Source organism: Rhinolophus ferrumequinum, chromosome 16, assembly GCF_004115265.2.
Source record: "Rhinolophus ferrumequinum isolate MPI-CBG mRhiFer1 chromosome 16, mRhiFer1_v1.p, whole genome shotgun sequence".
Lineage (NCBI taxonomy): Eukaryota > Metazoa > Chordata > Mammalia > Chiroptera > Rhinolophidae > Rhinolophus > Rhinolophus ferrumequinum.
In genome coordinates, this window is record NC_046299.1 from 2,114,976 (window position 1) to 2,129,051 (window position 14,076).

General features: G+C 54.1%; 1 protein-coding gene across 14 annotated transcripts in view; it reads left to right on the forward strand.

Moving 5' to 3' along the window:
• Positions 1-5,082: 5,082 nt before the first annotated feature.
• EBF3 (EBF transcription factor 3) overlaps positions 5,083-14,076 on the forward strand; it is a 117,103-nt gene continuing 108,109 nt past the window's right edge. For all 14 annotated transcript variants that reach the window (XM_033131168.1, XM_033131171.1, XM_033131172.1 and 11 more), the window contains exons 1-6: positions 5,083-5,709; positions 5,797-5,953; positions 6,314-6,377; positions 7,048-7,103; positions 10,145-10,218; positions 11,823-11,891. In XM_033131168.1, coding sequence (XP_032987059.1) covers positions 5,576-5,709; positions 5,797-5,953; positions 6,314-6,377; positions 7,048-7,103; positions 10,145-10,218; positions 11,823-11,891 — 554 coding nt within the window. In that variant the 5' untranslated portion in view covers positions 5,083-5,575. The remainder of the gene's footprint in view (positions 5,710-5,796; positions 5,954-6,313; positions 6,378-7,047; positions 7,104-10,144; positions 10,219-11,822; positions 11,892-14,076) is intronic.

Here is a 14,076-nt window from a genome sequence, read left to right on the forward strand (position 1 = left end):
GAGGGCGCGTTTCTCGCCAGCAAAGGCGTGGGCGCTCCCCGCGTGGGCCTTGTTCCCGGTATCCGGCTAGGCCTGACTGATGCAGAGGCACGTGGGCAGCAATTAGGACCAGGCCGCGGGTGGACGGTTCTGAGAGCTCCTCGGGGTCACGCGGTCAGCAAGGCCCAGGTGCACCCGACACGCAGGAGCTGTTGGAGCCGGACGGGGAGTCGCTGCGGCCACCTGCCCCGAGGTAGATGGGAGTCTGGGCGGCGCGGCTCGTCTCAGCTCTCCGCTGCGCGGCGGCACTCTGCTCTCCCCACCCCAGGAGGCGCTGTTTGTCAAACTTGGCCGCCTTGGCAGGAGGCGCCTGCACGTTCTCACTTGGAGAATTGAGTCTTTTGCAGTACTCAGGGGTCGGGCTTCAGGAGTCTTAGCCTTACAGAATAACGGGGGCCAGGGGTGGTGCAGAGAACAGGGGTCTGAGACCCTTCAGCGTTGGCTTTTTACCTGTGAACCCCGCCAGGCCTCCCGCCTTCCCATCGCAGGGGAGAGGAGCCCTTTGGTGTGCCCCACGTGTCTGGGGGCAAGGTGCCCAGTTACTTGGCTCCCAGGGAAGGCGGGACGTGCGATCTGGCTTGGGTTCGGTCGCCACCTGCCTCCGGAGGACCCGATGGCTTCCGTCTCTGCGCAGAGAGGGCGAAGGTGCCTTCTCTAGGGCTGAAAAACCCACCCGAACCTGGCCTGGCACCTTTTGTGAGCAACTTAACAGGTTGGAGGTGGCCTGAGTGCGGAGCCCTTGCTTGCCAGGCCTACCCGGCCCAGGGGCAGCGTGACCCCGCTGCGCAAGGCAAAGCCCGGGCGCTCTCGGGGGCCGTGTCACTGACCCGCGGTGGGCAGGGTTTGAGAGTGCGTGGCTGTTCACCCTCTCCCGCAGTTCACGGCATTTTCTAGGTGTGTCCTCCCGGGATTTCCCTATTCTCCGGTTCTCCGGGCCCCTACGACCTCCTTCCCGCTGGGGCCCAAGGTCAGTCCAGCTCTCGGCTTTCGGGTTCTTTCCTCGGCCTCCGCTTTTGCGTGGCGCTGGGCCCTGACCCCAGGCCGGAGCCAGGCTGCAGGCCGGGTAGCCAGCGTGGTCTGAGCGTGACCCCCGGGCGCGGAGGACGTGGGGGCGGGCCGCGCCTGCAGCTCCGCACTGGCGGCGGGAACGCGAACCGCGCGGGCCTTTGGCGCATTGGCTCGCACCGGTTCCCGAGCGCTGTGAGTGGCCTGGCCGCGCAACCTGGGCAGAGGCCACCGGCCCTTTGAGAGCGTTGTGCCTGGCCGCGGCCCTGATCCCTCAGGGGGCTGGGCTTCCAGGAACCCCCCGGCCCGAGATTCTTGACGCCGGAAATGCACTTTATTACTCTTTGGAAGGCTGGTAGGGCTGTCGACAGGCTCCTCCGGCTCGGCCGCAATCGAGAAGGGGCGTCAACAGAGTGCCCTGGACGGTGGGCAAACGCCGGCCTCGCGTCCTGGGACTCGAACTTGGCCGAAGTTTCTGGGTGGCTTGGAGGCCGGCAGCAGCCCGGCTTCCGCTCTCCAGGCCTGGCGCTACGCAGCGGCGGAGGGCCCGGGACAGGGGAGGTGCGAGGGGGGAGTTTACGCTTGGCGTGCACGGAACAACCCCCTTACCCGGGTGGGTAGTGGACGCGAGTGGAAGGCCTTGGAACGCGCGACTGCCAGGGAGGGCGGGCTGGACTTGGGTGCGGGTGCTGCGCGGTTGTACCGCCCGGGCCAGCCTAGGGAAGTGCCGCGGCGTAGCGGCCAAGCGCGGCTGCGGCCCTGCGCCCTGCACACTGCTCCCGGAGCAGGGCTCCAGGGGGTGCCGGCGCTGTCTCTTTAAGGTCACTGCCTGCTCCGGCACGACGTGGGGAGGACAGCTGGGCACTGGCCATCTGACTGACTCCGGCGTGACATCTGGGAGCCCACTGGTGTGTGGCACGCGAAGCGCTTGATGCCGCTATTTAAATGCAAATGTGAGGGGGCTCATTGAAGCCTCTCCCCGTAAATCCGCACAAAAGGAATACTTCCCACCCTCCGAGGAGGAGGAGGCGGTGCGAGGGCCACCCGTGCAAATCGCGTTGAGCGGGGCCCTGAGCGGTCGCCTCCTCCGCCTTCGCGGCCCTCGGGGTTCCCAGGGAAGGTCAGGCCCGACTGGCCCAGCCCCTGGGAGCGCTCTGTGCGCTGAGTCTGGACCGTTGGTCTCTGGGGACCTGCGCAACTTCCACGGTGTCAGCCTGGTTTCCCCTCAGCTTCCCCTACCTGGGTGCTGGGCGCTCCTAATTCTCTGGAAATGGAGAGGGGCGGAGGTTGGGCTCCCCCGGGAAGCGGCTGGGCGCGGGGACGCGCTCCCAGCATCTCTCAGGACTTCCAGGAATCGCCCTGCAGCCTCCCTCTCCCCACGCCTCGGCAGCCTGGGTTTCCTGCCTCTCGCTCCCCTCCGCTGCTGCTCCCGCCCCATCAAAGTGACAGTCTGGGATGAGTGAGGTGGGGGCCGAGGAGGCTGCCCTCCCAGGCCGCTCTGCAGCAGGCCCGGGTTGGAGATCCTGACTGGTCGGCCAGTCCCTGTGCCCGCAGCTCGGAGCCAGCCGTGGAGTGACAAAAAAGATAAAGTTGGTGAATGATAAAGACCGTATTTTCCACGCTTTGGGTGCGGGACCAGATGATCTAGAAAATGAGCTGAAATGGATTCAGCCTCCGAGCCTGTAGTGAGAGCAGCTGATTCCCCGATTTCGGGCCAGATGGCGGCTGAACACAGATTTGCATTCATTTTCGCTTAATATCGTCCAAAATAGTGGGGCAGCTGCATTTGCTGTCAGAAAGGTTTAAAACCCCTTTTCTTTCTGGGGCAGGATCGTTACCTTATGTGATGGGCTTATAGAACTTTTTTCCCTCTTTAGTCAACAGTATCAGATTTAGAAGGATTTGTTTTTAAACCTTCTAATTTGGTAATCAGATTTAAATCGCCTTGGCGCGTGTAATCTGCATTAAAGATACTGTAAATGATTTTAAGCATGATACTTTCGTTAGAGCAAGGAAGGAGGCACCTCCAGCTCGGGCTGGGCATTTTGGGAAGTGTGCTACAAAGAAAGCATTGTTTCCTATTTCCAACTTCATCTTTCCCGAAAAGACATTTTGCATATTCTGACAATAACACTTGCCTGGCCGCTCACCCTGCATGAGCCCCCAAGCCGCTCACCACGAAGAGACAAAGCGACTCCTCAACCCCACCCTCCACTGATGGCCAACTTTATTTTGTGCTCTTCCTCCAGGAAGAAAGTGTTCCCTCCTACACTCAGTCTGCTATGGGTGGAAAGCTCTGGGCTTATTAGGAATACAGAAATTTTCTTTTAATTTATCGTGAATAGTTTCCATACACTTTGATTTAAGGCTATTAACATTCTATAGACAGTGGCATCTTTAATATGTGGCGATCGCTTCTAAAGACTAATCTCATTACCCTCAAATAGTCATAAAATATGATTTTATTATACTTACGTATTTAATTAGACGGCCGGCACCGTAATGGATTTTGAGATGGGACTGGCGCAACAGCTTTGATAATTCACTTATCTTTGGCAATAGTCATTAACCCCCAACACCAGCAAAATAGATTGCTTTCCAACACATCTTTTTTCTCACCCCTTCCAAGAGGCGTGGGGGTCCCCAGATAATGTAAATCGGACTTCGATTTTCCCGATTAATTAAAATATTAACGCACACACACTGCCAATTCATAAAAAAAGGGAATGCTACCCCAAACCGACGGGACTAGATTGCCCTGCGACAACCTTGCACCCTGTAACCTGTTTTGGTTTTGTTTGTTTGTTTTAATCAAAAGGGCCTGATTTCTCTTGGCAGAGAAGTGCCGGGACAGCTCCTGGTCGTCCCCTGGGTCTCCAATCGGTGAGGCGCAGACGTTCTTTGGGCGGGCGGTGCGCCTGGGCTCCGAGTCCCAGCTGCAGGAGCCCGGCCGCCGGGCCCACGCGCCGCCCGCGCCCGGCTGCCCTCCCAATTCCTCGAAACCAGGTTGGGCAGCCGCGCGCCGCGCGCTTACCCAGCCCCGCGGCACCAAGGGCAGGACCCGGGCGCCCGCGGCGTCCGCTCGGCTTTTAGAGTGGCTGGCGCCGGGGAGATCTGGGCACCGTGCAGGGCGCGTAGCCGGACACCCGGCTCCAGGTCGCTGCAGAGGCCGGGCGCGCTTCCTGTCCGCCCACAGAGCCCGGAGCCTTCTTTGTCACTCGCCACGCCTAAGGACAGGCCAGGGTACGGGGTCTCCCGTGGCCACCGGGAAAGAGGGAGCTCTGGCAGAGCCCGCCTCCGACGTGGGTCCCCAGCCCGGCACTCAGCGGCCTCCGCCGGGTCAGAAAACACACGCGTCCGGCGAGGCCCAGACGGGGGCAGACCAGCCCCCCAGCAGCCTTAGGTTTGCTTAGAAACCAGGCTGAGCTGCGTCCCCCCAACACCCCCCCCCCCCCGCCTTGTTGAGGGAGCCCTGCCCCCCCCCCCCCGCCCCCAGTCGGTGGCTTGCCCCTCCAAATCCCTCCCTGCGGCCTGCCTGCCTCTTCCCATTTTTCCCTTTGGGCCACCCCAGGGCGAGCTGCAGCCCCTTGCATTTATTGCATGCATTTGGCAACTTGGGGTGCCTGGGCATGTTAACCCCTCCTTTCTACCGTGTTTTGACTATGTCTCTGATTTGGTAGGAGATATTAAGGGAACCAAGCTGCAATTGTGCACTGGTTGTTTTATTTCAAGATTTATTTGGGCGAGTAGTAACTTCCTTGGCTGCGGGTGGGAGCAAGGAGCGGCGGCGCGTGGCTGGGGTGGCGGCGGCGCTTGGTGGCGCTCGGTGGCGCTCGGCGGCGGCGGGGCTCGCGGGGCTCGCGGGGCTCGGGCCGGCTCGCGGCGCCGTCAGGCAGTCAGTCGGCTAGCGCGGCAGCGAGGGGCGCGGCGAGGGGCGGCCGCTCCCATATATGGCGCAGGCGCCGCCCCCCGACGTCACCCTCTGACAGCGCCGCTCCCGGGGGCTTCGAGTTTTGGCTCCCGGGAAAGGGTCCATTCCTCGGGGAGAGAGGGCTGAGTTTTGTGCGCCTCCGTCCGCTGCGCGCGCCGCTCCAGGCCCCGCCGCGCCCCGCCTGCGCCCGGGACTGCGCCGCGGCACTCACTGCCCCGTTTATTTGTCTTTGGAGCAGGCGGGCCGCGCCAGAAGCGGGCGATCCCGCAGTGTCCTGCAGCCGCGGACGCCGCCCGGCTAGGATGACACCACGTTGAGCGCGCCTGCAAACAACAACAACAACAACCAGCGCCGCGGCCGCCGCGTCCTGCTTCTCCGGAGCGCCGCCGCCGGTGTAACCGCCGGTGTAGCCGCCTCGGCGCCCCCGGCCGCCGGTGTATGTCGCGCCTGCCCGGGACGGGCTGAAGCCGGCGGCGGGCCGGACCGCAGGCGCCGAACAGGGCGAGCGCGGCCAGGGCAGCCGCCTGCCGCCGAGCCCCGAGCGCCGCTGCTCGCGGAAGCGCTTTCGGCCGGGAGCCGCGGCCGCCGCCAGCAGTTTTCATGTTTGGGATTCAGGAGAATATTCCGCGCGGGGGGACGACCATGAAGGAGGAGCCGCTGGGCAGCGGCATGAACCCGGTGCGCTCGTGGATGCACACGGCGGGGGTGGTGGACGCCAACACGGCTGCCCAGAGGTACGTACCGGCCGCCCCCGCGCGCCCCGGCCCGGGCCCCGGCTCCGCGGCGCTCCTCACCCGGCCGCTGTCTCTTTCCTCCCGCAGTGGCGTGGGGCTGGCGCGGGCGCACTTCGAGAAGCAGCCGCCTTCCAACCTCCGGAAATCCAATTTCTTCCACTTCGTGCTGGCGCTCTACGACAGGCAGGGGCAGCCGGTGGAGATTGAAAGGACCGCTTTTGTGGACTTTGTGGAGAAAGAGAAAGTAAGTGTAAACATACAGTCACACCCTCCATCTTTCTAGGAGTGGGAGGCAGGCGGTGCCCAAACTCTGTGGCCCGGAGTGCCCCCCTCGGCGGCGGGGACGGCTCGGCGAGGCGCCCCCGCCGCCACGTGCGCCCGCTCGGCCCGGCAGAGGGCTGGGCAACTTCTCTGCGCCCCCGGACTTATGCAGGGCCAGGAGAGCGCTGGGCTTCCAGCAGGAAAGTGACATCACCGCGCTGCTCCGAGCTAGGAATCCTGCCCTGTGTGAGGCCAAAGGGCCTAGGTCGTGGAAGGGGACCGAGCGCGGTGGCCGCGCCGGACACCGACCACACTAAATGCAATTATTTATCGTTACTTTCAGGAGCCCAACAACGAGAAAACCAACAATGGCATCCACTATAAACTCCAGCTGTTGTACAGCAATGGTAAGTGGCCGCCGCTGCTGCCGCCTTCCCGCCCCTGCCCGCTCGCTCTGCTTTCCCGAGATGGTTAAAGGACCCAGATTCTGAGATTAAAATGACATGGATGTAAACACGAAATCTTCTCATGGCATAGAAGAAAACAAAACATAAACGATCGATAAGTCGATGGCACTTCACATGATTAACCGGTGGGGCTTGAAGTAGAAAGTAAAAAGGGGATCGATATGGGCTCCAGCTGAACATCACTTTTAAGTGACTTTTTTCAATTTTGCAAATTAATGTTAATTATTGAGATGAGTGTAGCTTCCTAAACTGAGCACAACTTACTTCTTGGGCATGAGTTTTTTAAAAATCCTGGAGAGACGTTAGAAAGAGTTCAGACTCTGTTTCCATTTCTTGCTTTCTGTTCTCTAAAAATAAATGACCACATGGGCCCGCCGGGTGTAGCAACCGGGCCTGCTCTCAGCCACGGCAAAACCCTGAGAGTCCTGAGGTTCTTGATTAAGAAAAGAAAAAAATAAAGCCAGAAGTGGTGGGGGTTTTCTTTCTTGCCTGTTAAAGGGCATGCCGAGTTTTGCTGCATCACGAGGCCCCAGTCCCTGAGTCCCGGACTTCCTGTGCCCGTGTGCCCTTGCTAAAATCCTGATGAGAATGTGTCCCTGTTGTTTTGCAGGAGTCAGGACGGAGCAGGATCTGTATGTTCGCCTCATAGATTCGATGACCAAACAGGTGAGAAAGTTTAAGCATCTGTAGTAGTTTTCAGTGCTCCGCTGGGGTTGTCCTGGGGTTCAGAGACTGGCGACTGACAAATGGATCTCCTGTTTTTGTTTTTCATTTAGTTTCCTAGACATGCTAATGAGAATTCCATATTTATTGGAATAAATGAAGCGATTGGTAAAATAGTTTGTTGTCATTAGAACAGAACATATATGCTTTATTAAATGGCTTGTGATTGGATTCGAATTCCCTCTTAATTAATTGTGGAAATTAATATTTGACAGAAAAATTTCAAGATGTCCCCTTCTGTATATTTTTAAATGTTTCTCTCTCTCTCTCCTTGCAATCATTTCATTGATTTTTTTCCTATAACAATGGCAACTAACTCCTTTTCAAAGCCCATTGAGTGAGACTTGATTAGTTCATTTTTTTCTTCCAAGTGTGATGGTCTAGTAACACGAGACGTTTATTTGGATTTAAAAGTTAAATGTGTTGGGGTGAAAAGTCACCTTGTTCTCTAGTCCATCTTCACCTCTCAGCCCCCCATCTCCATAATTCAAACTCCGAGCTCCAGGGGTCACCCAAACCCGTCCATTGCTCTGGGAGCAGCTCCTGCTCCCTCTCGCACCCTCTGTCATACCTTGTAAATAACATAATTACAAGCCGTTCCTTATTAAATTATTTAACCTGTCTTGGCCAACTTTTCCGATGATAACTGTTGGCTATCAGTAATGTGATTAAGTGCAGAAAAGCACTTCCTTGCTTTTTGACATTGTGCAGCCGCTGGCTGGTTTGGTGCTGGGTGGTATGTTGTTTCATGGTTTTAAAAGATTTTTTTTCCCATTTTCTTAAAATAGAGGGTTGGGGGAGGGGCAGGTCCAATGTGTAAATTAAATCCACTTGGCACTGATCGATTTAAAATATACTTCCAAGCTGGCTTCACGCTTAGAAATGAAAGTGGCGTCTTCATTTCTGATGCTAACTTTAAGACTTGTGAGCCAGTAACCGAGCTTCCGTGTGCTTCCTGCAGTCCAGCACACATGCCTCCCTCTCTGCCCGGCAATTAGTGTTCCGATTTTACTTCCCCTTTAGAAAGTTGGTCCTTACCTAGGCAACAAGCGTGTTAGATTTTAATGTCTGCAGCGGTAAAACGGTGTGGTTTTCTCTTAGAGTAAAACAGATCTGACAGGTAAACTCCACTCTTTCTGACAAAGACAGGCGGTGTGCCCTTCGGTAATTATTTCACTGGGATTTAGAGAAGCCTCTGGAAATCGGGCTGCTGGTTGATAGGGCGCTTTTATTTCTTTGTGTATAAGGGCTGGTGTTTTTGGAGAAGCTGTGGTCTAATTAAGAGGTTGATGTAAGCAGCTAAGTTTCCCTGTTGCCGCATAGAGAAGGAGGGAGGATTCGTCTTAAGTACACTTTTATTGTTCATTTAGCCATGGACCTTTGCAGTATAAACAGGGCTGAAAATAAAGGCATTTAATCTCCTCTGGCTGACGGGGATTGGGGGGAAAAGGGAAAGAAATAGCCCAGTAACTGATCAAAGAGTCAATGGCGCTGAACCGACAGTTTATGGATTTCTGTTTGTGCTACAAAATAAAAAATAAATCAAATATAAATACGAGGCTCCATCCGAGGACAAGCCGCGCTCTCAGGAGGGCTGGTGCTGTGCCGCGCGCCCTGCAGCCCCAGGCGGCCCTTTGGCCTGCGGTGACACTAACACTTTTGTGGATCGGAGCGGGGTCGGAAGGGAGCCTGGGGGAGATGGGCTCGCAGGGACCCTTTCCTCTTCCCAGAGGGCAGCCCGGGCTTTCTCGGGAAAGAGCTTTGTCCGCCTGGAAGTGGAGGAAAGTGTCAGAAGTGCCGGAGGAGGTTGGAAGTAATTTCCAGATAATTTTCGGGGTGGGGGGTGGGGGTGGCGGGAATGGGGAAAGGGGACTCCCCTCCCCCTCCCGCGGAATTTTCTGCCGGGAACTTGCGGCTCCCGGCCCCCGCCTCCTGCTCCTCCCCCAGTGGCTTCCCCCCCCACCCCCGCTTTTTTCTTTTATTTTTTTCTTTTTCTTCTTCTTTTTTTTTTTTTTTTGCGAGGCCGGCGGTGGGGCTTGCGCTGGCGGTCTGGCCCCGGCTCGGGTTCCCGTCGGCGGCGCTGGGCTGAGCGCCGTGGAGAGCGCACCTAGGGCTGCGCACCATCTGGCGGGGCCTCTGCTCAAAACCCACCAGAGCGTGCGCACAGACACTGCCTTTTTACCCGAGAAAAATCATTGTTAGCAGTTTCAAAATAAACACCAGATTGGCCATTAGCACTTTCTTTCCAAATATCATCCGGCGAGGAGCACGTGGCCGCGCGGGGCTGGGCACCCCGGGTCCCTGAGCACTCCTGCCGGGAGCCGCGAGGCCTGGGCCCGGCGCGGCCACGTGTCGCTGCTGCGCCCCGGCCCTGGGGCCGCCGCCGCGTGCAGGGCCCCGCGTAGCCCAGCTCGCAGGGCGGCCGCCGCAGGCAGCTGGGCTTAAACACGAGGAGCGGCCGGGCGCCCGCCTTGCCCGAGCCCGGGGAGCGCTCAGGGCAGGCCGGGCGCGGCCCTTCACTCCAGACAAACTGCTACCTCGGCGGGGGCTCTTCCCCGCTTCTTTAGTCGCAGCGCGTTCTGATCGGCCTCTTGCAATATGCGGATTTGAACTCGGTGTAGACAATGGCCGGAGGACGCGGCCAGGCAGCGGTGCTGGCAGCCGAGGGACCGGGAGCCCTGGGCGCCGAAAGCCCTGGGCGCCGAGGTCGGTGCCTGCTCACCGTCGCTCCCTGCGCCCTGGCCTCCCCCGGGCGTGCGCGGCTGCGTCTTCCGGAGCTGAAGGGCCCCCGCGCAGGCTCGGAAGCCGCCTAGGCCTAGCCGCTCCAGGTGACTTCGCCGGGAGGGTGGCCTGGGTGGGCCGCGCCGCCTCCCCCCATCCACCGTGCACCTGCCGCCCGCCCGCGAGGCCTGCAGCGCCCGGGGTGACTGGGCACCGAAGCCTAGGGCGACTCGTAACCCCCGCTTCTGCTTGTCCCCGCTCAGGCCATCGTCTACGAGGGCCAGGACAAGAACCCAGAGATGTGCCGCGTGCTGCTGACCCACGAGATTATGTGCAGGTGAGCGTCGGGCGGGCGGCGGGAGCGGGCGGGCGGCGCCAGCTGCGTCTACAAAGGACGCCGCGTCCAGGCGCCGCCACCCCGCCCAGCTTCGGGAAGGGCATCGATTGAAATGTAATCGGCCGGGCCGCACGCTGGTCGCCCAGGAGCCCGGCTCATTTGCCTCCAGTGATGACGATCACCGCGACCGGCTGCTCAGCAGAGCCGATTAATATGTTGGCCGTGTCGCTGTGATGTCGTCAAAAATGAAAACGGGTTCTGGGTGGTGCCTGTGTCCTCTGGCGGAGGAGTCAGAGATCACTTGGAGTCACTTTACTACTTCCTTCTTCAGCGCTCGCATCCTGAGCCATACAATCGGCTGTTTTTGATAAAAGGAAAACGCTTTTGTACTTATTATGGAGCTGGTGGATGTGAGAATAGGGCTGCGATTCTGTCAGTTAACCTCTTCCCCGGAGCAGCCAGGCGTCCTTCATGTTGTTGTTAGAGTGTGCGCCTTACTGGAGAGCTCTGTCAGAAGAGCAATTTCCCACCTGTTTTTTCTAACTACCACAAGAGTTTCACCCCTACATGGCAAATAAAAATGCATCATTGACTTTGTATGTGCGGCATGTGAAATATCGTTGCGAGAAATAATAAGGACCTGCTTTGCAGGCTTGCAGGCTACAGTAGCAGGCCGCAGACTCTGAGGGGCATAGTCTGCCTGGCTACGGATGCCGGCTGCCTAAATGCCATTTCTGAGCAGACATATTGTTACAGCACTAATATACAAAAGCTGACTTTTTCTCATATCAGGTAATAAATATAAATTACAACCAATAAAGTGGAATTTCTTTATTATCCACTTCTGCATGTACTGCAATTAACATAGAAAGCGCACAGATGTGATTTAAGCTCTAAGTGGAAGACTGTAGACTTTCTTTAATCACTTTAGCTGTCAGCTTTAAAAGGCTTTATATACTTTGCCTACCATATGGTGTTAATTTAGCTAATTTAGACATGTAACCATTATACAAGTATGCTTTTTTAAAATGCAAGAAGCATAACATTTTTGTTTCATTTCTGCTTTAATTAAAGTTTCAATAACGGAGTTAAGGTAGGCTTAAAGAAGGAACAATAGAAGTTTCTGATAGATGGATGCATGCTTTTGTGCTTATAATTAATAAATGCCCAAAAGAAATACTGGTTGAAGGTGGCATCTTGCATCTTTTCCAGAAATAACAGCTTGACAATTAGAGGTAAACAAAAGCTGAAGCTGTGAAAAGTTATTCCCAAGCCTCCTGCCTCCCTTCTCCTCAGTTCCCTGCAAAGGCAAACACCAGCAGCATGTTTTCCATATTTTACCATCTCAATTTAGATGGTAGCTCTGTTACCCTCCTACTAGGAACAGATAGGTTCAACTTTGCTCCTTCCGGTAGAAAGTTCCATTAGAAGTTTGGCCGTGGAGCACGTGAACTCACTGGGTTTTAATTCGCCAAACTGCCTTGCTAGGAGAACTTACTTTCTTGACTCCAGCCGCTTCACTGTCAGACTTAGAAAGAAAATTACAAGTTGGGCATGAACGGATGAAATGCATATTAAAACCGCTGTTGTCGATTACTCCCCAGCCGGTGCTGTGACAAGAAAAGTTGTGGCAATCGGAACGAAACGCCCTCAGACCCTGTGATCATTGACAGGTAAGGATGACTTCTTTATTTTTTCAAAGCCAAACTGCAATAACAACCAAACGCTTTGCCTTGCTTGGTTTCCAGTGGCTCCGTATTTTTGAGTCTGGGGTTGAGCTCATCTTGTGCGCTGCACCATTTGTTGTCGTGTGTGTGATCACGCACAGGTGGGTTGACTTGGAAACCTGGTGGCTCGCTCTGTGGGGATTCAGTAATTGCTTGCGAGTTGTCAAGGGAAGCAGTTTCATCTGCCACTGCTCTCACTGTGAGGAGCACTTTATGCCTAGAGAGTTTCTGGCTTTAAACCCAGAGATATGTCATAAAATGCTTTTTCCTAATTTGTTAACAAGTATTTCATTTTTGCATTATTTTTATCTCGGATGATAGCTGAAGTTGAGACCTGGGTGGTATTACTGTTGTAATTGTTGCCCAGTGTTAGAATGAATTTAATCTGCTCTCAATTAGTTGCAAAATGTCTCCTAATTTTTTTCCAATTGTGGCTGTCGTTTTATGTCAAGTAGCAAATATGTAACTAACAAACCAAAGTTGTTATAATTGAAACTAATTACACATGCTGGTTCCATTTTCCAACATTAATTTCCATAACTAGATGAGCTGTATGCATTCTTTACATTTGCTGCTCTTCATCTTGTTATTTATCATATTCCTTGGGCCACTGTTGCATCCTTTTCAGCTACTAATCATTAGTCCTAATAGTGTTAATGTGCATTTGGCATGGCTTTAGTTGAAACAACAAAAACACCGCCACCCCCCTCTCAGAACACTCACCCAAGTCGCTGGGTTTGGGTGACCTGGAGGAGAGGAGGATTTCTTTCTTCCCAACAATGGGTAGCAACAGCGAAAGGCCCAGCCAGGGTGTGATTGACTGCGGATTGTGAAATTGGTACCCAAATCAAATAAATGTTAGACGTGTACATATGACACCAGTTTTGTGAAGCAGAGGTTTAGACTGTTTTGAAGAGGGGTTGAATTTCAGCAGCTTTCATTACAAAGTTATCTTTTGATCATGAACTTTGCTGTCCAGTGTCTGAAAAATTAAACCCGGAAAACTCCATGAGTTAAGCCTAAAGAAATATGCGCCACCAGTGGAGAGTAGTGCTAATGTTTAACTAGCTGGAATAGCTGTTTGCTTAGTGGAGAATGCTCGGTATCTGACAGAAGGGACAGCTCTCTTATTAGTAATCAAATAGGGTTGACCAGTTGTGGCCGTCACTCAGGCAATTGAGAACAAGTTCAACACTTTATAGAACTCGAACTACAAAAAAATCAATATAATTATATTTGTCTTTAGTGTTGTGGCTACGGAAATCGTCCAGCCTCGGACTGTTGTCTTGTAACTGAATTTATTTTATTTTCTTGATTGGCTTAGAGTGTTTGAGTAGCTATTGGAATCTTGTCTGAGTGTCAGATGCTTGAAAAGGCAGCCGTGTTTGCTCGTCGTACAGCATTGTGAAGTGTTTCATCTTTTGAGTTGTCTTCAGTTTGTGATAGTTATACATTTAAAAAGATGACTTGTTTATAAATCATGAGGTTTTCAGCCTGGCACAAGAATGCTGTGTTTTCTCCCTTTAAAATCACTTTGGGTTTGTGTGGCGTTCGATCCTTTATTGACTGTTGATATGGAATAACCTTTAATACTAGTTTTTATCACATGAGAGGTAGCTCCCCTAGATAGGCAGAAATGCCTCTTTGATTCTGGTCTGAGTGAATGCTCTCTTATGTTTGGTTAACTACAATATGTGCTAAGATTACTGATACCTCTCTAACCTAAGAGAAGTGTGTGATCATTTGATATTCTAGAGGCAAGAGAGAAGGGGAAAAAATGTAAAAACATTTGGTTAATGGGTTTACCAAGTTTATTTGAATGAGGAGGATTGCAGCTCCTTACGCCTGGCGTAAATGCTTTGGAGGTCTTAATTATTGATGAAAAATCTGCTCGGCTTCTAAATTCAAAGATATGACAATTTTATAGGAATTTTAATCACCTTCCATGTTAGGGATATTAAGGTAAGGATAGTTTTATGTAATGACAAATGGAATGTACATTTTCACCATTCTTAAGAGAGCTGTCACTGATAATGACATCATACTATTCGCATTTTGTTGCTTGATGTAAATTCTCATGTAATGATTGCAGTATTGGCATAATCTTCAGTTTGAGGCGTATTTCTAGGGG